Source organism: Trichosurus vulpecula, chromosome 5, assembly GCF_011100635.1.
Source record: "Trichosurus vulpecula isolate mTriVul1 chromosome 5, mTriVul1.pri, whole genome shotgun sequence".
In the NCBI taxonomy this organism is placed as follows: domain Eukaryota; kingdom Metazoa; phylum Chordata; class Mammalia; order Diprotodontia; family Phalangeridae; genus Trichosurus; species Trichosurus vulpecula.
In genome coordinates, this window is record NC_050577.1 from 133,424,692 (window position 1) to 133,449,390 (window position 24,699).

General features: G+C 36.6%; 1 protein-coding gene across 1 annotated transcript in view; it reads right to left on the reverse strand.

The window, feature by feature from the left end:
• The window catches only part of CFTR (CF transmembrane conductance regulator), a 224,290-nt gene that overhangs the window by 168,651 nt on the left and 30,940 nt on the right, over window positions 1-24,699 (reverse strand). The window contains exons 2-3 of the mRNA XM_036761406.1: window positions 15,100-15,210; window positions 11,964-12,072 (exon numbers count right to left, since the gene is read on the reverse strand). Coding sequence (XP_036617301.1) covers window positions 11,964-12,072; window positions 15,100-15,210 — 220 coding nt within the window. The remainder of the gene's footprint in view (window positions 1-11,963; window positions 12,073-15,099; window positions 15,211-24,699) is intronic.

The window sequence follows — 24,699 nt, forward strand, 5'->3', positions numbered from 1 at the left end:
AAAAAAAAAAAATCTCATTTGGATCAATTCCACTGCTTCCTTCTAAGAGTTCTGTAAACATCAATTGAATGGACTAACCTTACAAACACCAACCAGTAACAGTTCTCCAAACTTTCCTGGAAGGCTGCAGGCAGCAGCATCATGGGGAAAAGACTAGCAAAGTCTTTAGGGTGGCTGCACATAGCAGCTGACGTGTGAGCCCCACAGCTCAGGTGCTGTGATTTCTGTTGGCGGTGTTTTTTGTTCTTTGTTTTTTTACAGCGGAAAACAAGAGTCATCTTCATTTTCAAAAAGAAAAATAGTGGATTTTGAAAATTGCATACCAGGAGTGAGCTTTGTACAGTCCTGGCAAAATTATTAGTTGTCAGGAAATCAAAGCTCAGAAAACATAAATTAAACAGTGTGTTGCATCAGAGAACCTTAAAGGATCTTTTCAGTACAAAAAACATCTGTGATCCTGTGAACTAGGAAGGTTTATGAAACACATAAGATATACCTAAAAGGAAGAGCTTCTCTCTTCCCACCCCAAAGATCAGCTTTACCTTCCAAGTACTAATACATTACCCAATCAATAATCTGTTTGAGTTTGAAGCTTCTTTTGACTACAATAGCTTTGTTCTTGCCAGTTTTCTGATGTGTTTCAATGCCTCAAAGATCAATGTTTCCATCTTTTTGAGTACTCCTTCCAACAAAACAGTATATTTTTCTAAACCTTAGTAGAAAATTGAGTAAATTTCAGGAAAAAAAAAGAAGAGGGCAGATTCTTCAAACTAGAGGTTGCTGAGGTTGACTTTGATTCTGGGTGAAATTATAGAACGTATTATTAAAGGAGTGTTACGTAAGAATTTAGAAAAGGAATTGCTGATTACTAAAGGTAGCATAAATTAACTCATCAAGAAAAGAACAGGTAATGCCAGACTAACCCCATTTCCTTTTTTGACAGGCTTACTAGACTGGTAGATCAGGGAAATGCTATAAATATAGTAGTTCTGGATTTAAGTGAGTCATGTGACAAGTCTCATGCCATCCTTTTGGACAAGATAGAGAGATGTGGTATAGATGTTGGTACACTTAGGCAGGTTTGGAATGTGATGAATTGTTAGTGAATAATTATTTGAGCTATGAACAAGAAGAATACACTGCCTCAGGAAGTAGTGATTTGCCCCTCAGAGTGTTCAAGAAAAGTCTAGGTGAATACTTTTCTGCTCAGTGTAAAGGGAATTCATTTTCTAGTAGATATTTGACTAGATGGATGCTACGGTCTCTTGCACTCTAAAATTCTATAAATGTCAATCAATTTAAGAAGATTCTTTGATCTATATTGGGCGAAAATCATTCTTTTCTGGGTAGTCTTTAACAGAGTCTTGTGACAAAATGACATCTGTTTCTCTTTCCTTTAATGAATTCAAAATGTTCTCCTGGTGTATTTCCAGAATCTAGTTTCCATGCAAATGAATATCTTCTTGACTCTTTCATCTCTTCTTTCAGATATGTTTCTTTTAAAAGTAGTATATCTTGGAATTAATTGTCATACCCTAGTTTTTACCATGGCACCAAATCTTGGTGATATTAATGGGATTATAGCCTCTTTGTGTTAAAATTTTCAAGTTCACTTTGTTTAATTTAATATATAGGCAGCTGAAGTCATAGGTAATTTTTACTGATGCTTTTCCTAAGTATTTTTTCATAGGGACATCTTCTTTACCATTAGTACATTTTCTCTGTAGAAGCTGTTATCCTCCATGATGTTTGGGCACTTTCTCCTCTCTTTTCATTTTTATTTTAAAATCTTCTCAATGCAAATTTCTACCCAAACATGTTCTACTATGTTCACATAATGTACTCTGTTTCTTGCAAGAGCCATTATTCTCATATCTTAATCCGTGGTCCCAAAAACCAAATCCTCTTCTTCAGCACCCATCTATGTGCCACATAATCATTCCAGATATCCTCCTTTCTATTCCAAAGTCCTTACCTTCAAGTACTAGGAGTGATGACATCCTTCTGAAACTTGTGTTTACACCACCTATGCTCCCAAATTAAAAGCTTTGTTGAATCTAATACAACAAAGTGAAATGAATTTATTTGTAAATAAACTTAAGGATACATTGCTTGTAGTATGAACATTATTATTCATCTACAGAAATATCTGCATGCTCTTCACTTGTATTGAAAATTTTACTTATTCCATTATTTTAGTCCACTGCTTATTAACTGAAATTCAAAATGAGCTATTTTAACTCTATTTTAATTCAATAGAGGCATGTAGCTTTTTTGTTTTGTTTAACTTGTTTTTTTTAAACCTATGAACCAGACTTTTAAAGATTTTATTAGGGCAGGTTGCGTTGCAAATAGTCTGGTCCATTTGGATTTTTCATATGTATATGTTGGAGCATTGTATAGGGTGATGTGATGGGGATGAGTAGTTTATGACCGCCCTTTCTATGCAGAGGGAGAGAAACTTCATTATAAAGAGCCTCATCATAAGACAGATTTGTTTAAATCATCTCTCCCATGTAGAAAGTAATTCATAGCACACTCATTCTCACCATAACAAGAAAAGCCCAGGAGTGATATGTAGCCCTGTGACCTTTTCCCAATTTACAATATCTGTGGCTACGCCTGTGGGTGTATGCCTACATACGTGTCACCCTCCCTCAAATTACTAGACCTATCTAGGTTGGGGGTGAATAATGAGCAAGGATCAATGAAAAATTAACCCGGGAGTCAAGAACTTACAATATGTGCCAACAATGTGCTAGGCGCTCTCCCTCATCCCATCTAAATGTGCATTCCCAATATACAAAGAGACAGCAGAGTATAGAGCATGAGACACTGAACTTACACTCAAGGAAGGCTAATGTTTAAATCCAAAATCAGGCACTTAATAGTTGTGTGACCCTGAGCAGATCACTTAACCATTCTGGGCCTCAATTTCTTCATCTATAAAATGGCTTGTTTCAATAGCCTCTAAGGTTCTTTCCTGCTCAAAAATCTATGATCCTATGGAAATAGGATATGGAAGAGGAGAATCTCACGTCAGGGAGGAAAACATGAAGGACAGGAAGCCAAAGAAGGTGACTTCCATCTTGTCAGATATAGAGTCAACGACCCTACATGAAGAGCCTCCATGTACAGAGGGCTCTGGAAAAAAATACTGTGTTCTGATCCACACCCAACAGAATGTGCTCATAAGGAGAAGAGATGGACTCAAAGCTACAAAGTCAGAACATGATACTGGTTTTCCCACAGTTGGGTGAAGGGAACTTTATTCTAAACTATTTTAGAGGGCATGGTAGCTTCTTGAGGGCTCAGATTCCCTAACCTGTCAGTCCCAGGGGGCCAAGAGAAGGTGTTGAACTGGTTAGCAAAGATAGCAGGTCACCCTAAGGAAAGATGAGAGACAGAAAAAAGTTGGGAGAAATCCCCTGGCCAGGCTCCACCAGACTATGGGAGACAATTCACCAATTCCTCATCTCCCCCAACATGTTACAGGGTTGGAGAGGACAACAACATGGGGGAAAGGAAGAAATATTATCCCTACATTTGGAGCATTAGGGACAAGAGCATAAGATACCTTAAGTGCCTTGTTTCATTCATGAGAGCATTTAAATGACTCCCTAAGTTTCAGCAGGAAGCCTCACTTAGATGAGGTAACATACAGTTTTCCCCAGAGAGACCCCACATTAGACCATTCCTTCCATTGTCTTGGACAATGCTGTTCTGGCTGTTGAAGCCCCCAGATGACTGTAAGAAGGTTTCCTTGGCAAGCTCTACATCTTAGAAGAGTCAATCCAAGATCTCTGGATTGGCATTATCATCTGGAGTTGTCAATGTTTGAGAAGATGTGCACTAGTCTATGGGGTCATATACAACAAGAAAATAAGAGGGAGGGTTTGCCAAAGTGGGAGGAAAAGAAAAATGACAAAAAGAATGATGAAAATGCAGGCAAGTCCTTGAGGCATGGAAGAAGTAACAGGAATCAGACCAATAGGAACAGCATAAAACTAAGGGGGTGACAGAAAATTTGCACACAGAAATTAGCCATTTTCCTCATACAGACACCCATGGAAAAGGACTCCACTCTCCACTCACCATTAAATACCCATGTAGGGTGGCTTAGGTGGCATGTTGACATTATCCTTATACATTAAGATAGAATGAGTGTGTTTGATATAATAATGATAATAATAATTCACATTTATATAGTACTTTAAGGTTTTCAAAGTGCTTTGGAAAAATTATCTCACATGCCATGATGCCACAATATAAGTAAAATAATAGCAAATCAGCCACTAAAATCCCTAACTGTTCTATGGCATACTAAAGAACAGAGCTAAAGCAGTATCAGAACTAGGACTGGTGATTATGATCGTTAGAATGACCAATTTCAATCTAGAACAGCCAGAACACAGAAGTAAGGAACTCAGAGAACTCAGAAGGTGGGAACAGAGGTATGAATTCAGGTGACTTTTCTCACCAAAAGAGATACTGAAATTCCATCCCCATGTGCAAATTGTCATGACTCTTTAGGTTTTCCTTCCTTAGTATCTGAAACTATGAGTATATGTGCTTCTGTGTAGGGAGGAACAGGGATCATAATGATAAGGACCTATACTGGTTCATTCACCCCACTGGTCATGGAAACAAACTAGGAAATACTCTGGCCTTTTCAGATCACAAAAGAAATCTGCCTAAACTCTCATAACCTGCATAAGATCAAAAGTATCTGGATGAAGTTTTCTGTGTGATTACCAGAAGAAGCAGTGTTGATCCAAGAAGGTAATCTGTGACAGGATAGACACCTGGAACAAATGCAAGGCTATCTACCTTTGTTGGCATAGAAGCAAAGTAAAAGAGAAAGAGCAGGGGGAAAGTCGCTCAGTTTCCTCACTGGTGAGAGAGAGAGAGCAAGAGAGAGGGAGAGATAGAATGAGAATGAGAATGTTAAATTCGATGATCTCTAAGGTCACTTTCAGTTCTAAAACGAATTATGAAACTATACACACACACACACACGCACACGCGCTTCATCTTAAACAATGTACAGGTGGGACTGCAAAGTCTGACATGCAATTTATTTTAACTTTGGACCTCTGCCATAGAAATAAGTGGGATGCCTGTGCTCAAAATGAATCAATTAATTTCTGATTTCCCTATAGTATGCTTAAAACTATAAAAGTGTTTGACTATGCACAAGGAGGTTGTGTATTAAGGAGAAACTATTATGAACTAAAACATGAGTTTTACAGTACATTCTGATTTTCATTCAATTGATCAACAATCATTACATCATGAGGAATTCCAACCATATGAACCAGGGAATGTAATATGTAATTTAGGATACCTGATAAGGATAGCCTTTTTATGCATGAAGGTATCAATATATCCTTAGAGAAGTCAAGACAAATGTTTATCCTTGGAAAACTGGTACAGAATTTAAGCACGTGCATTTTGCTTTGTTTCTCAAAATCACATTAGCAGCCACTATAAAGGCAGGGTACCTTTCTAGATATACTAGTGATATCCTGATATTTCTACATATATTTTCTACTATATGATAGAATGCAGGGTCATACTAAAAAGAAAAAGTAGAATGCAAACACCCTAAGGGTAGAGATGGCTTTGTTCTGCCTTTGTGTCACTAGCACCTAGTACAATGCATGGAACACAGAAGTCACTGTAGGTTAGTCCAGGATTTATAACATCAATATCCATCACTGCTCCTCCTTGAATCAAAACACTCTCTATCTCCATCAGTAAGTAAAAGGAAATGATAGTCTTTTGGAATGTCAGGGATGGGACTTGAATACCATTACAACAGAACTACCTAAAATTCCCACCCTCCTCTTTATCCCTCAAACTTCTCAATAGGTTTAATTGAGAGAGAATACCAATATGAATGTGTAGACATGTCCAGAATTGATTAAAGGGTAAGAAAATATTTTCTGATAACTTAATGCAAATTACTAGCGTTATTATCAGTCTTCCTCTGAAACCTTATTATGGTTTAAGGTGAACCTCCATTCTTGAAGTTTATATCAGAGGACTACTCATTCTACCAGGTCCTAAGCAGTTGGAAAAGCTTCAAGTACAAGCCTGAAAATGTATTGCTGGATGGTCAGCCTAGCTAATGTAGAGTGGCTTACCAGCAGAAGTCTGGCTAGCCACCATGTGATAAAGGTTTTTGGACACTAATTCACACAAAGGCTATAATTGACAGAAATGGCCATAATGGATTTGTGATTTATAGCAATGGAAGGAGCACCTACACCAAAGGAACTGCATATTACTGAAGTACTAAAGCATTGTCATTATCATCATAAGTGATTTTTTTTAATGAAGCAGCTAGGTGGGACAATAGATAGAGTGCTGGACCTGGAGTTAAGAACACCAGAGTTCAAACTCAGACTCAGACTCTTAATAGCTGCGTAACTACAGGCAAATCACTTGATCTCTGCCTGCCTGAGTTTCCACATCTGAGGAATGGCAGCAATAAGAACACTAAACTATTGGAGTTGCTGAGTATCAAATGAGATAATATTTGTTCAGGGCTTTGCAAACATCACAAAGAACTAGATAAATACCAGCTATTATTATTTATCATTATCATATTCTTTGATCAGTCGCCTAGCAGGATAACCGCTAGCGTGCCTTTGCTAAGAAATGTTTATCCTTACTCAATCCTCATTTTCAATTTCTTAATTAAATACTGAAAGGCTGACATGCTCCCAGTGGAAACCTTCATTGTTCAAGATAACATGGTGGGAATATGGTGTTTCATGGTGATATGCCAATAATATGACATGAGATGACATAAATAGGTCAGTTAGGCAAGCTCTCTCATGATACTAATTTCCTTTTTTTAACCTTCCTAGGGCCAACCATAAACAATATAATACTATTTATCAGTGCTGAAACCAAAAGTGAACTGCCACTGGGGCAGATGTGAGGTTCAGAGGAAATCAGAAAATAAAGAAATGTATTCATAATTTTTCTTTTTCTTCTAAAATTTTTAAATTGTTATTTATTTATTTTAAGCATTCTTTTAAAATTTTGAGTTCCAAATTATCTACCTCCCTCCCATACCACCCACCATTGTTCAGTCACGTCCAACTCTTCATGAGTTCATGGATCATGTTGTCTATGGGCTTTTCTTGGCAAATATACTGAAATGATTTGCCATTTCCTTCTAAAGTGGATTAAGACAAATATATTAGGTGACTTGCCCAGGGTCACATAGCTAGTAAGTGTCTGAGGCTGGATTTGAACTCAGGTCTTCCTGACCTGACTTCAGGCCCTGTACTCTATCCACTGAGCTACCTAACTGCCTCCATGATATCAATTATACATATGAAATCATACAAAACATATTTCAATATTAGCTATATTTTTAAAAGCAAGAAAAATAAAGTGAGAAAACTGTACTTCAATTTGTACTCAGGGTTCATCAGTTCTCTGGAGGTGGATAGCATTTTTTTCATCATGAGTTCTCTGGAATTGTCTTGGATCATTGTATTGACCAGAGCAGTCAAGTCTTTCACAGTTGATCATCATTACAACATTGCTATTACTGTGCACAGTGATCTCCCAGTTCTACTCCCTTCACTTTGCATCAGTTCATACAGATCTTGGACATGGTTTGGGGGTTTTTCCCCTGAAATCACACCCCTTCATCATTTTCCACAGCACAGTACTACTCCATTACAATCATAGGCTACAACTTATTCAGCTAGTGTCCAATTGATGATCGTCCCCTCAATTTCTAATTCTTTGCCAGCACAAAACAAGCTGCTATAAATATTTTTGTACATATAGGTCCTTTTCCTTTTCCTTTGATCTCCTTGGGATACAGGCCTAGTAGTGGTAATGCTGAGTCAAAAGGTATACACAGTTTTATAGCCCTCAGGGCTTAGGTCCAAATTCTTCTCCAGAATGGTTGGACCAATTCACTATCCCACCAACAGATTATTAGTGTACCCATTTTTTTCCTCATCCTCTCCAGCATTTGTCATTTCTGACAGGTGCGAGGTGATACTCAGAGTTGTTTTAATTTCTCTTTCTCTAATCAATAGTGATTTAGAGTATTTTTCATATGACTAAGACAGCTTTGATTTCTTTTCCTGAAAACTGCCTATTCATATCCTTTGACCTTTTAACAATTGGGAAATGGCTCTTATTTTTACATGTTTGACTCGGTTCTATAGTCAATACATATCATTATTTTTTTAAAAAGCTCGGGAATTATAACTGCTACTTATTTGCAGCAGCAAAGTTGTTATAATTTCAAGCATAAGTTGAGCAAAAGGAAGGGGGGTTAGGTAAGTCTAGAGACCATATGCCTTGGAGAGCTTCACTCACTGTAAATGGTCATCTATGGTCACTCACTTATATGGTCATATAAGTTCTATAGGACTTCTGATTTTATGAGAAACTTCATAACTGTCTAAGTTCACAGACTGACTCAGCAGGATTGCGAACTGTTGATGACATTACTTTGTAGAGAACTTCAGCTACAATCATTAGATACTGAACATTATCGCAATACTTAACGTGACACTGTGGTATCAGTGGAAACAGCCTGGCCCTGGGACACCTGAATTCTAGTCCCTTACTCTGCCACTACTTTTCTATACAACCCTATGCAAGGCAATTCACAGCTGTAAGGTTCAGCTTCCTCATCTATAATACAATGGAGGTGGACTAAACCATAGACCGAAGGTTAAAAGGAAGCTTAGAGATCTAATTCTATCTCCTAATTTTAAACGTAAGGAAACTGAGACTCAGAGAATCGACTTGCTCAAAGTCACAAGGCAGAGTCACTTTGCAAGGTCAGGTCCAATGAATCCAAGGTCAGTACTCTTTCCAGTGAATTACACTGATGATCTCCTGGATCTCTTAACAGCTCTATGCTTCCACTGGAGAAGCCTTTATGATTTGTATAAACATTTATTCAACACTATAAACAATTTTTACCTATGAAATTATTTCCTTTGTTCATATGTACCAGTAGAATATAAGCTTCTAGAGGACAGGAGAATAATTGTATTATATCAAGAGTACTTGAAAGCCCAAACCAAATATTTTATGCAGTTCTAATGTGAAGAATAAATTTGTTTGCAATCTCTGTCACCAAGTTTTCTAGGTAAGAGCTGAAGCGTGTAAGAGAGTGTTGCTCTGGTGACATGCAGAATCAAAGTTACACTTGGAAAGCTGGTAGGTAATGTCCAGGGCTGCCTTTTCAACATTGTCTCTGGGTTTAGCATTTCAGCCTACAATCACATCTACCCTGATGAAATACATGACAAGTTTTATGAATTAATAATATAAAGAATAATATAAATTAATTTTTGTCTTCATATCATCAGTGCCTAGCATAGTGCATTGCTTAGTAAATATTTGTTGGATTGGATTCAATTTAATTAATGCACTGTAGGGAATGAGTGTTGTACAAGTAGATCACATAAATAGAAAGGGAGTAGTGGCAGGGCTCACCTCCAACTTTGGAGAACTAGTAATTGCATAATGGTAGATAATGTGTTACTATGGAGAAGATGAGGATATTATTCAACACAAGGCGTATGTAATAGAACAACATCTAGGGAATAACATGGAGCTATGGTCTTGGTCACCATAATCCTAGACCAGTAGAAGCAGAGAATATATTTAAGTATTAGGCTAGAATTCTGGGATCGAAAGAGACTTTGAGGACCATATATCCTGATATCATCAGTTTACTGATAAAGAAACTGAGGTCCAGAAAGGCTTAGAGTGGTCAAGGTCACACCAACAGTTTTTTATCTCTCTATCACTCTTTCTATCTATATCTGTCATAAAGGACAATTGTAAATTATCTCTATAAAATATGTTCAAGGAAAAGACTCTAGTATGATTTCTCAAAGGCCAAAGACCGTGAGTTACCCTAGAAAAGTAGAACATAAAGATATTTTTAAAATATCTCATATATGAATTTGATTATGTGATCACCATACCAATGATTCTGAACTCTAATTTTATTTAGCACAGAGAATGTCAAAGTATGTTGTAAAATTTTCAAAATTCTCAAAATAAAATTATTTCCATTTTTTAAATAACAATGGGGAATGCAGACTCCCTCTTCATCCACCCTCCCCCTGACAACCCATACACCACCACCCAACAAAAATATCCACAAGATTTTAAAATTCCCAATATCCTCTCCAAAAAGAAAAAAAGGAAAGAACTGCGGCTCTTCTAATCATACAGTGAAGTTTTCTTTTGGAAATCATGGTTTAAGTTTTATAGTTGAAGAAACTGAGGTAAAGAGAGACTTGTTCAGGGTCACACAGCAATGAATGTCCAAAGCAGGATTTGAATTCAGGTCTTCCAGACTCCAGGCCAGCATTTTATCAACTACACCACCACCCGCTTCTCAGATAATTATCTAACATAGCCTGAACATGTAACAGTGGTACAGTAGAAAGTGCCTTTGCTCTGGAGCCAGAGTACCTAGGATCAAATATCACTTCTGTTGATTACTACCTTTATGATCTCGGGTAGGTCGCTTAAGCTTGCTAGGCCACAATTTCCTCATCTGCAGTATGGATAGGCTGGACTACATGAACACTACAGAGGAGCCATGAAAACCAACACCAGTCCAAGAGAGCTGCATACACAGTACTTGAGAGCCCAAACCAAGTATTTTATGCAGTTCTAATGTGAAGAATAAATTTGTTTGCAATCTCTGTCACCAAGTTTTCTAGGTAAGAGCTGAAGAGTTTAAGAGAGTGTTTCTCTGGTGACATATAGAATCAAAGTTACACTTGGAAAGCTGGTAGGTAATGTCCCAGGCTGCCTTTTCAACACTGTCTCTGGGTTTAGCATTTCAGCCTACAGTCACATCTACCCTGATAAAATACATGACAAGTTTTATAAATGCAGCACAAGGTTACTTGCCTAAGGTACCACAATGCAAAATTCAAAAAGTCTTGTTTGCTATCACTGAAAGCAGTTCAGAATAACATTTAGAGCCAGAAGGGAACTTAAAAATAATCTAGTTTACTAAAAACGAAACAGAGACCTAAAAGAGTTGAAGTCACTTGCCACAAATCATACAGCAGGTCAGTAACAGAACCTAGATTCAAACCCAGGTCCTCAGAAACTCTCCAAGGGCAGATGACTAAGGCAATTTTTCCCCTTATGCTACTTCTGCTATTCAAAACTCTAGAAAGAAAAGGCAACGTTTAATCTAAGCACAGAATAAACAGTGAACTGGTACTGAAAAAGTATTTTTTGGAAGAAGCCATTCATATTAGTGCATGAATTGTTAAGTTTAATTTGCTATTTGAAATCCAAGACAGAATGGAAAGCACACTTGCTCTGGAACGTGCTCCAGAGCTGGGTAAAATACTGAGTTTTGAGGTTCAAGCGCTCTGTGTGCTGCTGCCCTGTACTTGGTGCTGGTCTTCATGGCTCCTTGTTCAACATAGATTTAGAACTAGAAGGTATCTAAGAGATCATGTAGTCCAATCTACCCACACCACCGATCAGGAAATCGTGGCCGAGCAAAAAAAAATTTAATTTTAATTTTTACATCTCTATAGCAGAGATTTGAGGTTTCTTCCTGGTCACAATGGTTCCAGCTTGTAAGTTTTTCCTTAGGTATTACTGAAAAGAACTGAAAACACAAAATGGCAGCTCATTGTGTCAGTACCATCGAAATAAAGCTAGGCAGATAAAGTACTGGAGTCAGAAAGGCCTGAGTTCAAATCCAGCCTCAGATACTTACTAGCTATGTGACCTTAGCTAAGTGACTTAACCTCATTCATCCTCAGGTTACTCATCTGCACCTACCTCACAGGGATGCTGAGAGGGTAAAAAAAAACACGTGCAAAGTATTTGGCAAACCTTAAGCAGTATAGAACAACTATAGAGATCAGGACCATTTTATATACCTATGGTCGCTTTATTTGCAGCATTCTTACCCCTAAGTATAATATGATTCCATGAAACACAAATCTCCAGAAGAAACATCGTCTAAGGGCATTAATGAGTTTGGGTTTTTTCTTTGATGCCAACTCTCTGTCCCATTCCCTGAAAAAGAAACATTAAAAAACAAGACCATTAAGTTGGAAGTACCAATGTTTCAGTTGTTATGTGCTCTCAACATAGTTTGGTTCACTCAAGTATATCCAAGGAGATTTAGTCAAAGAAACAAAACAATTTGTAGGGACCCCAAAGACCCAATGCTCACTGACTTGATGACTCAATAAAAGCTCAAATCTGGTTCAGTCACAGATTTGGCACATTTAAATGCCTCCCCATATATCACCCTGCAGGGAGTTGATTCGTGAAAAGGTCACAGTGTATTTCTTAAAGGAAAGTACTGTACTGCCTAACACCAGAAGTAATGGGCAACACATTTTGGGAGTTTCTATGACCTTCAGAAATAAGAAAATCAGTTTAAAAAAGAAATAAAGAAACATAAAAGATATTCTAAACTATGGCTTTCAAAATTGTTGGTTTAGCAAAACATTTTCCTAGCTCTTTACCACTTAAGTAGCACAAACAATTTAAACTCAAACAATGAGCTGAAACGTTAGAAGGTCGATTTCCTTAATATCTTAATTTTCCTTTTCTGGTCTGGATTTATGATTCTATCTAAGTAGGAAACTTCCTCACTGGGAGCTATGAGGTTAAAATTATGAATCTATCTAAAATTCTCCCTCATTGGAATTTCCCTATACCAATGCCCAGATCAGCAAGTGTTCTGCAAGCTATAACCTTTTTCATTTTGTTTCTATTTTTAAGCTTTATTGATGACTATTGCCCCACCAAACTCATCTCCTTCTTCCACTGAATCTGACCTTGTATCAGAAACAAATACACACATACCTACATAAATAAACAAAACACATGGCAATTGTGATCTCATCTGACAGAATATACCACATTCCATACCCACTGTCCCCATCCTCTCTGATGAACAATTGGAGAGATGTTTCATCATCAGTTTACTGGAGCACTTAAAAACACCCATTTACCAATCTATTAATTTGCTAGGCCACACATAGCACAGGAATCCTTCAACTTGAAAGTTTATTGTTCTATGATCTAAATGAGAATGGTGTTTCACTGTTAACTGTCTATTTGGAGTATCATGGAACCCAGCCCTGTAATTAAGAAACTGAGAAATTCTGGCTGTATTTCTACTACACCATTTGTTTACTTTTTGTTAAATACTCTGTCATTACATGGTATTATTTTATAAAATGTTGTTCTTGTTATCATTCAGTAATTTTTCCATCATGTCCAACTCTTCATGACTCCATTTGGGGTTTTCTTTGCAAAGATACTGGAGTCTGCCATTTCTTTCTCCAGTTTGCCTCATAGTCCTCTGTTAATAAAAAGCTTAAAGTTCCCTGCATCCCTATCTTTTTCTAAATTAGCAGTGTATTTCTAAAGAATATCAGTATATACTATTCTCTAGCTATATCAGAGATCAAGCATACATTAACTTCTGTAAGTAGTTACAAAGTAGAGGAAAATTCTGCATTTTGTAAACTGACATGCCTATTGATATTACTCTGCATAATAAAGGGACAACACTCATGAGAAGATTCAAAGTCAAGCAAGATGCCTGTGTGCAACTCAGAGTTCTCTAGTCCTAGAAATGGTTTTACACCTGGAGCCTGGAGTGAACTCTGTGCTTAACTCCAGTCCCATGTTTTCCATTCCTCCTGGGCAAGTGTCCAGCTTATTATTAATTGAAACCTTAGAGAAGCAAGAGGCAGGCAAAAGGCTAGGATTTCTCTGAGGATCCAGGAACAGAATGTAAGACCTCAGTGTCAGACGAAATCTCAGTGGCCATCTAGTTCAACTCATACATGCACTGGCAATCATCTTTTGCTTCTCATAAAGAGACTGGAGACTGGAGGGAAGTAAAAAATTAAGTCCAAAGAGGACCAATGACATCAAAGGGTGCTCTCTTGACTGGCGAGTGAATTAGAGTTAAGTGAGGCAGAGTTACATGAAATCATCAGCCTCACTCTCTCTTTCAGAGTCATCGAAGTCCAGTGGCAAGATAAAAGTCAGGACAACTGGTGATAACCTGGGACACAGTGGATGATTGCATTAGGTAGATGGTCTTTGGAAGAAATATGGGGAGATGTGGTTAATAATTATATAGAATGAGGTATGGAAAGATCATGATCTGCTTAGATAAGGGGAGTGCCCCCCCAATAAAATCATGGCTCTATCAATTTATCAATAAGCAATAGTAGAAGAAAAATAATTTTGAAATTCTTTACAAAAGTAAATATTACTTCTTAATTGTCTAATAGCTGTTACATTAAAACCACTTGTCAATTAGAATAAAATGGATGCTTATTATTCTACATTAAACATTCAAAAGTGGAATACAGAAAAGTAGCTTCGTAATGAAATCAAATATGTTTTTGTATGAATCCAAATTTTTAGAATTTCTCAGCAGAGGTAGTATGGTCAAACTAGATCAGTGATGTCAAACTCAGATAGAAACAGATCACTGCTGGCAACATATTGACTTAGAAAATCACAAAGTAACATTGTGTATGCTATATTTTTATCTATTTTGATAAGCATTCCCCAATTATATTTTAACCAATTACATCCTGGTGGCACGTGCTGTGGGCTATATGTTTGACACCACTGATCTAGTATATAATGGGGTGGACTTGGAATCAGGAAGAGCTGGGTTCAAATTCTATCTCCAAGGACAACTACATGTGTTGTCCCTAGTTGAGTTATTGAATCGCCAGGTACCTCAGACCACTCCTTCAGATACCTCAAGGTTATCCCTAGTCTCATCTGTTCATGAAATGAGTTTCATATGGTGAGGAAAGCATGTATCTTTGGATTATTTATAAGTTTTAAGGGTCCTAATAGCACTTTTTTAAAATTTCAGAAACTATAAAAATTTGTTGTTCTTTCCCATAGACACTACTTGTATCAACTGAAGTGAAATATAACTATTCCAATTAACATTTTCCCCCAAATTACCTAATCAATTTTATGCTTCTAAAAGTAGTATGGCAAGTGCTTTTTACTCTTCAACTATAAAACAGATACATATGATCATACCTTTCTAATTTTTCAGATAGATGGTCTGCAGAGTTACAGGAGGGAATTTGATATATGTCTGATAATTCCAAGCGTTGTCTGAAACCTTTCTTCAAAATTGGTCTAGTCCAACTGAAAAGTAAAATAAGAGATAAATAAATATCAATTTCAGTCTGATTCCAAGATAAATTTAGAATGCAACTTGATCATATTTTATGGATTACATAATAAAACAAATTATTCACATGCTTTTATAAATAGAATTACAAGCCTATTTAATAGTCTTCAAGTATACTATTGTTTAACTCCCCAGAAAGAAAAAAGTTCTGTATTGTACTTGAGACTCTTTATAGATAAGATCTCATTAGGCATCACAATATGCTTTATCATATATTTAATTATTTTGGCTCTGTGTTCTGAATGAATTTTGAAATAATAGATGATACATAGCTTGAGATTTAATAGTGTGCATTATTTAGTTTTGATTAATCATATTATCAGACCAGATTTAATTCTTAGAAGCCAGAGAGCATGATTTTTATATGGGCTTTTTTTTTGGGGGGGGGGAGGTATTTTGGGTTTGGGTTTTTTTTGTTTTGTTTTGTTTTTTATCTATGCCCTACAGCACTATCTATAGCAGTGAAAATAGTGCCATGCACCAACAGGCATTTAGTAACAATGAGTTTATGACAGCAATTGATTAAATAAATTGAACCTTAAACTGGGCAGGATCTCATAGGGCTTCTGATAGATAACTTTTAACCCTTAACGTCTCAGATAGACAATGAGCTAGACCTAGCCCTAAAAAAGTACAGAGCAGGCAGGGCTGTTTTCAGGAAACTGCAAAGCTCTTTTTCTCTCGTGGTAAACTCCAAACTTCTTATGAAAACAAAGGACTGCTTTTTCAATACTCAGATTTTTCTAATGTTTCTATATGGCAGCAGCAAGCTATGGAACACCACTGCATAGAGAGCAATGGAGAGGCTCGTGGGGAATGAGTAGGATACAGCATGGGACTCCAAAGAAGAATAGGAATAAAAGGTGTCATGAAGGAATTGTGTGATAAGGAGAGAGGATGGGCTAGTCATGTGGCATCTGGACACATAGAGTATTCTGCTGGTTACCCTTGTGATACTGAGAAAATGAGGAAACCCTTCAGCATGTTGGGTAGACTCTGTATACAGAACATGTAGGAAAACATGGACAAGAGAGGCTCAGGATGGACAGGAATGGATGGGATGTAATTTACACTGTGGGAAGAAATCCCAATATTGAAGAGATCATGGAACCATTTTAGTAATTAAGTATTTAAGCCCCACATTAGATTCAAGAGATATGACCTCCATTTTATAAACTGAAGAACAAAAAACAAAGTGGAGATTTCACAAGATGAGAAGAAAAATGAACTGCGTATTAACTGCGTAGGCATAATGGCTAAAGCAACATTTGAAAATATTTTTTAAAACATAGAATTGTGGTAATAACCTAACTTTTTGTTTAATAAACAAGTATCCTTGTACTCTCCCATTAAACATAAAGCTTAGTGGCCTCTGCTTTCCTACCTATCACTTACCTATTAGCTCCTTGAAATAGTGGTTTCTAACCATCCCCCCACCCAACTCAACAGAAACTGCTTTCTCCAAGGTTTCCAATGATTTCTCAGTTGCTAAATCCACTGGCCTTTTCTCAGTGTTTAACCTTGACCTCTCTGCAGCATCTGACACAAGTGACCACCATCGTTGGATACAATTTCTAGATTTTTTGGAACACTCCTCTCACTTTGTTCTTTTCCAACCTATGTGGATCTTCCTTCTTAGCCTGCTTTGATGGATCACCATCCACATTCCACCCTTAAGTGTGAATGTACCCCCAAGATGTCTTGGCTATTTTCCTCTTATTATCAGTTTCCATGGGTTCAATTATTACCTCTCGTCAAACGACTCTCAAATCTAAATATCCAGTTCTCATCTCTCTCCCAGACTCTAATTCCTATCACCAACTGCCTGTGAGACATTCTTGAATGTATCTTAGGCATTTCAATCTTATTATGTCCAAAATGGAAATCATCTTCACCCTCAAAACTAAGACATTTCCTAACCTCCCCATTTCCATTGAAGGTACTACCATTCTTCCATTCACCAAAGTTCTTGAAATCAGATTATTCTGAACCATCACTGTCCTCTGCTCACAATACAAGTCTTATCAATTCCACCTTATCAATATCTCTCCTAAGTGTCTTTTATTATCCAATCACATGACTACCATCCTACTAGTTCTAGCCTTTATAACCTCTCACTTGGCCCATTGCGAATCTCCTCACTGGTCTTCATGACTCTAATCTCTACCTTCTCCAATCCATCCTACATACATTCCCCAAACTGATATTCCTAAAGTATAGGCCTTACCATGCCATTTCCCTTTGTATGTTTATATACAAACTTCTCTGGTAAATAAAGTCTTTCATAATCTCTCTCTGTCCTGATGTTTCCAAACAGTCTTTACATGACTCATATACTCTATATTCCTGCCAGACTGGCCTGGCTATTTCCCATGCATAACACCCCATCTCCCATTACTGTGCTTTTGCACAAGCTATAATACATATCTGGAAGGTTCTCCTTTCTCACCTTTCTCTCTTGGAAATTCCTAGCTCCCTTCAAGTTTTAGAGCAAATGACACTTCCTAAATATGGCCCCTCCTGATCCACCCACCCAGTTTTCATGTTCCACCCCCACCCCCATAATTACTTTCTATTTACTTTTTATATATTTTCTATAGAGCTATCTCGATACAGTAGAACCTAAGTTCCTTTAGGGTAAAAACTTTTATATGTTTTATCTTTGTATTCCCAGCACCCAACATGGTGCCAGGCACAAAGAAGACAATAAATTCTTTCTGAATTGAATGAAAAGAGAAATTTCCCAGAGACTTTTTTGAGTATGAAACCTTTTCCAACACTTGCTTCAAGAAAAACTTCAGATCCCTATTAGAGCTGGGTATAGATATCCTGATTTCCTAACTTTTTTTTAATTATAGGGAATTTCCTTCCCTATAACACCCTTCTTTTGACGTAGAGTTCTAAGCACTATGCTCAGTGCCTGGCACATAATTGGTGCTTAATAAATTCTAGTTGACTGACTATTATATTGTGGCATTTGGATGATGGTGTCCATGATAGGTAAAAAATATATGCTAAACTTACAAAGAGAAAGGAAATAATGTTTTGGTAATATTGGAGACCTATCAACAATAGTGAAAAAACTCAAATTCCATGTTAAGTATAAACACTGTGTCATACATTCAGATAGATAGATAGACAGACAGACATTAGGAGACCACTGTGACAAAGGCAAAATTCTAAAGCTAGTTGTTTTCAGTGGCCCACCATTGCACTTTCAGCACTCCCATTATCTGACGTTAGATGCCCTAGTGCCTGTCCCTAGCTACCTCTGTGTCTCAATAGAACTTTCCCTTTCCAGGCAGCACCCTATTCCTGGAAGCTTTCCTCCTCCACTCATCAAACATTTCTATCTGTGAGCAGTCGCATCCCTACAAGACTCTGCTTGATCTTTCAAGTTAGGTAGTCTCTTAAACTACTCATCACTAAGGCATTAATGAATGATGACAGCTTAATGTATCTGGTAACTTAAGTAGCAGCTTTTCAACTGGGATTTTAAAGCAGTAACATACAGCATTACTAAGTAGGAACTTCAAGCTTTAGGCAGGGATGGGAAGGGGTGGGAAAAAATGGCAATGGGCCAGAGCCTCTCAAACATACCAACAAAGGATTGTATCATTTAGAACCTGAAAGAATTTTGGAGATTATCTATCCTAACCCTAATATTTTAAAATTAACAAAGTAAGGCCCAGATAGGTGAAGGAACTTGTCTAAGATCACACAGGCAGTAAGCAGTAGAGCTGTGATTCAAAGTCATGTTCTCAGACCCCAAATCTGGTGTTTTTTCCTCCATATCATGGGGAGATAGTTTCTTACATCAACTCAATAGGTCCTGTTCTGTGACTCTCTGACACAAAGTTCATTTTTACCTTATATTTTCTCATTTTACTAAATAAATACAGCTTTAGTAATCACCAAAAAATATGACTTGGCTTCTGAAATAAAGAGCAAGTTAATAAATCCCTCAGAAATTTATCTTGCCAAAATCAATAAATACTGAGTCTCTATTCAAGTCAATAAGTATTTGTTGAAGTCTTACTGTATAGAAAGCACAGGCCTAGGGAATGACTAAAAAATACCTAAAGAGTTCAAGAGGCCACCATTCTCAAAAATTGTATATAACTTTCCCCCTTTTCATTTTAGAACTATATCTAAAGTCATTGTTTCATTTTTTTCTCCTTTAGAACACAGGCTCTTTATCTTTTTTTGTGTTATGTAACCCTTTGGCAATCTGATGAAACTTATGGACCCCTTCTCAGAATAATTAAGAAGGAAACCAATTTTATTGAAATGCAATTATTCATTTAAAAAATACAAGTTCATGGGTCCCAGACTAAGAATTCCTGATCTAGCGCTACTTCTAAGGTCAGAAAATGTCATTCTTTGCACGTGACTATGGTGAATTTCTCATCCATTTCAGAATAGCTTGGCTTTAGGGGAACTTAATCCTCTGAACCCTCCTTATGTGCAAAATGAGTTCCTAAACAACAAAAGAAGCTGAAGTATTCCAATATGAAGGACAGAAAACAAAACTAAGTCTACTATCTAAAGGGCCTGAAGCCACTAAGTGTTACTACTAGACACATCAACCACAGGTAACTGAACACAACTGAGTCTATACTCATAACCTATAATCTCCAGAAGAGCCTTGGAGCAAAGTAAATCATTCAGAAGTTGGCATCAAATCCACCAAAGGCTGCTTTGCTCCATAGGCAAATTTACAAAAAGTATCTGGAGTTCTTACAATTACAACATTTTCATGACATGGGAACAAAAACATTTTTTCTGACTTTGATGAGGATTGAACTCAAGGGAGATTTTTGCACCCTCACAGACAGTAGGAAAATCTCATATTAATCCTCAATCAGTCTTATAAGTACCAGAAATGAGCATTTGTGCACAAATGTTCATTCTATGAAATTACAGCTATTAGGATAACCCACGACTGAAAAATTCTGACAAAATTGTAAAGATTTAGACAGGGCTTTGGATTATAATCAGAGTATTTTTCCTTTGGCATTGCAATGGAGACATAACTCAAATGTACCCATTCCTAGATTTAATTTCCAACTATTTTGTGATATCAGGGCAAACACACCATTTGCACAGCAGAGCTTTCCCTGATTCTTTTCTCCTCCTCCTCCTTCTGGGTCCCAAGTACAACCTGTGTGTTCTTTTACTATTGTAGAACTATTACATAGTGACCATAGAGATGAGAGTCTGTTTACTGAGGACATGGAGTTATTTTGTAAAGTTCTGGCTCTTTACAGTGGAAATTATAGCTAACCACTGACTACTAGTTAGAATAGTAAACATAATTACAGATATTTCCAATATTTACAGTTTTGTTTTTTCTTTATGTTTTAAATTGTTTTGGGAAAAAAGATTTTACATATTGTTTGGGTAAAATGCAATCTCCTGATTGATAGAAAATTGCTTTTAAAATCTGAAATAAGAGAACCCTAATTCTCCTGAAGGAAATATATATATATATATATATGTATATATATATATATATATGTATGTATTTGTATATATATAGCTTAACTCCTTAAAAATTTAAAATTTTCTAATTATAGCCATTCTTGAATTTTGAACTCACCAAACATGGATCCTTCTACAATATATAACTGAATTTCATAATTATTTGACATTTAATATTTGGCTGCACTAATCCATTTGAGAAGTCTAACATTTTCATCTACTGGCATCCAAGATAAAGGTCAACTATCAGATTTGTCTTGCTTCAAACTGACTTAGTTTGTGTGAAACAGCTATGCTTCTTACAGCTTTTGCATTTTTCTTAGAGTATTAACTACCTGTAACGAATGGATAATAATGGATAATAATTCAAACTAACAGCATGTAAGCACTTCCAACCATGGCCAGATTAACAGATCTAAAGGCTAATGCCCTTTATTTATACATGGATACACAATACTGGAGCAATTGAGTAGAAACTCTTCCAGGCCACTTTGTGCAGACAGAATTAAAACACACAGGGAATTACTCATCTAGTGAATTTGTGATAAATATGAAAAAGCTCTCAGTCAATCCCAATAGTTCAGACAAGTTAGGGTTTTCTGGGAGGGTGACAGAGGGAAGAATAATCTCATTTGGATTCACCGAATGACAGTGAAAAAACTCCATTTTGCTTTGTCTACATTGTTATTTTGGGTAGACTTGCGGAAAGGTATAACAGTCTTCATTATGCTTAGTCACAAAAACACTACAAATTGATTAAATCTTTTTTCAAATGTAAGCCTGAGGGTTTTCTAAATGAATTTGTAGATCCCTTGTTCACTGAATTTTAGATTCAATGATACTTGAACATTATAAGTGTAGGTATCAACTCAAATGTTATAGGCTAAGAGGCTGACAAGAATTCAAGAGACCAAGTGCAAAGGCCCAGAATTAAGAACAGGTCAGTAGTTTCCTGCCCACTGATTTAAGTATCTACATTTACTGAGTACCAAAGGCCCCATAAAATATCACAGTTTTCTTCAAGAGCAAAACCCAGAACTGAGGCTGTCATTCAATATGTTGACCACCATCAGTATGTCAAATTTATTCAAGATTCAATGTAAGATGTGACAATAAAGTCACATTGATATCATTAATATCAAGCATATAAAACAGAGACTGGGCTCATCAAATGAGTTAACCACTATTATGGAGGAGATCCTGTACACAGTTCAAATTAAAAAGAGACCTCCCTTATATGGTGAAGTTTTTCACATGTTCCTATCTCTGGACAACATAATGTTGACTGCATCAAGCTACAGGTAGTGCATTGTTTGTCCAAGATATGTATACATAAATGTAGGCATATACACATGTATCCTTATCCATGTAGATATATACAGATATTTTATGTCTATATCAATACTGGTATGTTCAAGATATCTATCTCTGCAGAAATGGATTGGTATATCTCTCTCTATAGATTTCTATGTCTCTATACTGAAGGAAGAGCTTTTCGAATTGTCTAACTAACTTCATACCATAATCTGGACAAGAGTCGTTCTTCATCCACTTGGTTTTTCTTGTTTGGGTAATTAGTCCAAACTCAAGAGTGGTTACAGATTATATCAAGAGCTTCCATGATATTCTGTAGCCCAATTTATCCTGGTATTGTATGGTTACAAGTTACAGAATACTATAGTTTCCAAATAATTAAAGGATTATTATTACATGGACTACAGAGAGGAATATAGTGAGCATAATCAGAACCAACATAAAACAATTAAGGAACTATAAGGAAGAATTGAAGTTAAGCTGGTTATCAAAGAAATGTATGATCAAAAAATATGAACTGGTTATGTAGTGAGGCTAAGTGCCTGGACACCTTGAATGCTTCACTGGTTAACTACTGATGTTAGGGGGAAAAAGAGGAAGGGTCTAAGCATATTAGGTGGTTTCCCTGTGGTAAATTTGTGGAAATACATGGTCAAGAGTTGAACAAGATGGACAAGTAGACACTAAAGGGTTGGAGGGAACATTAACACTGATGAACTCAGAGAAACATTTGAATAGTTAAATAGTTGAGCACCTTTTGTTGTTGTTCAGTCACATCAAACTCTTCATGACCCCCTTTGGGGTTTTCTTAGCTAAGATACTAGAATGGTTTGCCATTTCCTTCTCCAGCTTATTTTACAGATGAGGAACTGAGGAAAACTGAGTTAAGTGACTTGCCCAAGGTCACATAGCTAACTAAGTGTCTGAGGTCAGATTTTAACTCAGGAAGATGAGTCTTCCTGATTCTAAGTCCAGTGCTCTACCCACTATATCATCTAGCTGCCCCATGATTATTCTATAGAGAAGAGTAACTGTGGTACAATAATATAAAACATAAACCGGGACTGTTTTCTTCAGACTGGATGGATTAAGGGAGTCAGTCCAGTAATGGAAAAACAGATTAACATTATAATGATATCTTAGATTTGTATTGTGATGCTTAGCAGAAAACAGGTAAAAGACAAATAAGGTCTTCCCATAAAATTCCTCTTCCACCTGGAAAACTTCTCTGGGAAGAAATCAAAGAAATACGTAATTACCAGAAGTCAAAACACTGATAAGAACGCACAAGGAATAAAGCCCCTGCAATGTGAAGATCCCAGGATCTCAGAGGTAGAAAGGCTATCTAGTCCATGCTACACTTAAATAAGAATCCCCATTAACCATATGAGGTCAGAGAGCAATATATATAATATCTTACAGTTTTCAAAGTACTATCATATATATTATTTCACTTGGTACCCATAGCTGCCTAGTGAAGAAAGTATTATTATCTTTTACTTACTTATTATCATTTACTAATAGGGAAACTAAGCTCAGGGAAATCTAAGTTATTTGCCCATGATTATACAATCAGTAAAGGAAGATGTTAAAACTGAGTACAGTAGAAACAGAATCTGACCCACAATCTAGTGGTTTTTGCTACTAGAAGTCAGAATACTCACTCAGGGTTCTAGTCTTGGCTGAACCACTTATTAATCATATGAGTATGAGCAATTTACTTAATTTCTCTTTATTTTTCTTGTTTCTAAAAACTGGAAATAAAAATGTTTTTATTGTCTTCCTCTCATTTTTGGTGAGAGAATCAAAAGCAATAAAACATATGAACGTGCTTTGTAGATTGTAAAGCAATATTCAAATGTAAAGAGTTATTTTTTCATCATTACACTTCCTCAGCTTGATAAGAATAATTTCTTTTACATGTAGTCTAAATCAGTCAATCGATCAATATACATCCATTAAACCCCTACTATGTGCCAGGTACTGTGCTAAGTGCTGGGGATACAAAAAAAAGGCAAAAGACAGTCCTTGACATCAAGGAGCTTACAGTTTAACAAGGGAGACAGCATGCAAACAATATTTATATACAAAGCAAGTTGTATACAGGATAAATTTTTGTTCGGTCCTTTTTCAATCTGACTTTTACAGGCTCTACAGTAACAAGGAGGATAGTGGGGAGAGAAGAAGATTTAGAGGAAAAGATAATGAGTTCTGTTTTAGATATGCAGAGTTTCAGACATCTACTGAGAAGGTTGCCTTTTGTAAAGAAATACACACCCTCATGAAAAATTCAAACAACAGAATCATTTGCTGGTGCCAAGTTTAGAAGAGTTCTCCGAAATAATAATCTGTCACAGGTATATCCAGTGATTAGCAAGTTCAGAAATTCAATTGTATCCTCAGGTCCCTTAAATGCATTGAGTCCTTAACTGCAGTGTCTAGATGATACTAAAAATGATTAATATCTTGTATATGGTGAGAGGAACTAAGCATTACTGACAAGGAACATAGGTCATATAAATAATTCTAATCCTTTAACTTTCAGAAACCAAAATACTCACCAGCTGAAACACCTATAAATCCAGAAAAGTTAATAAATGTGGCATTTAAGTAAAGCAAGCAGAGTCATGGACAGCAATTAGAAA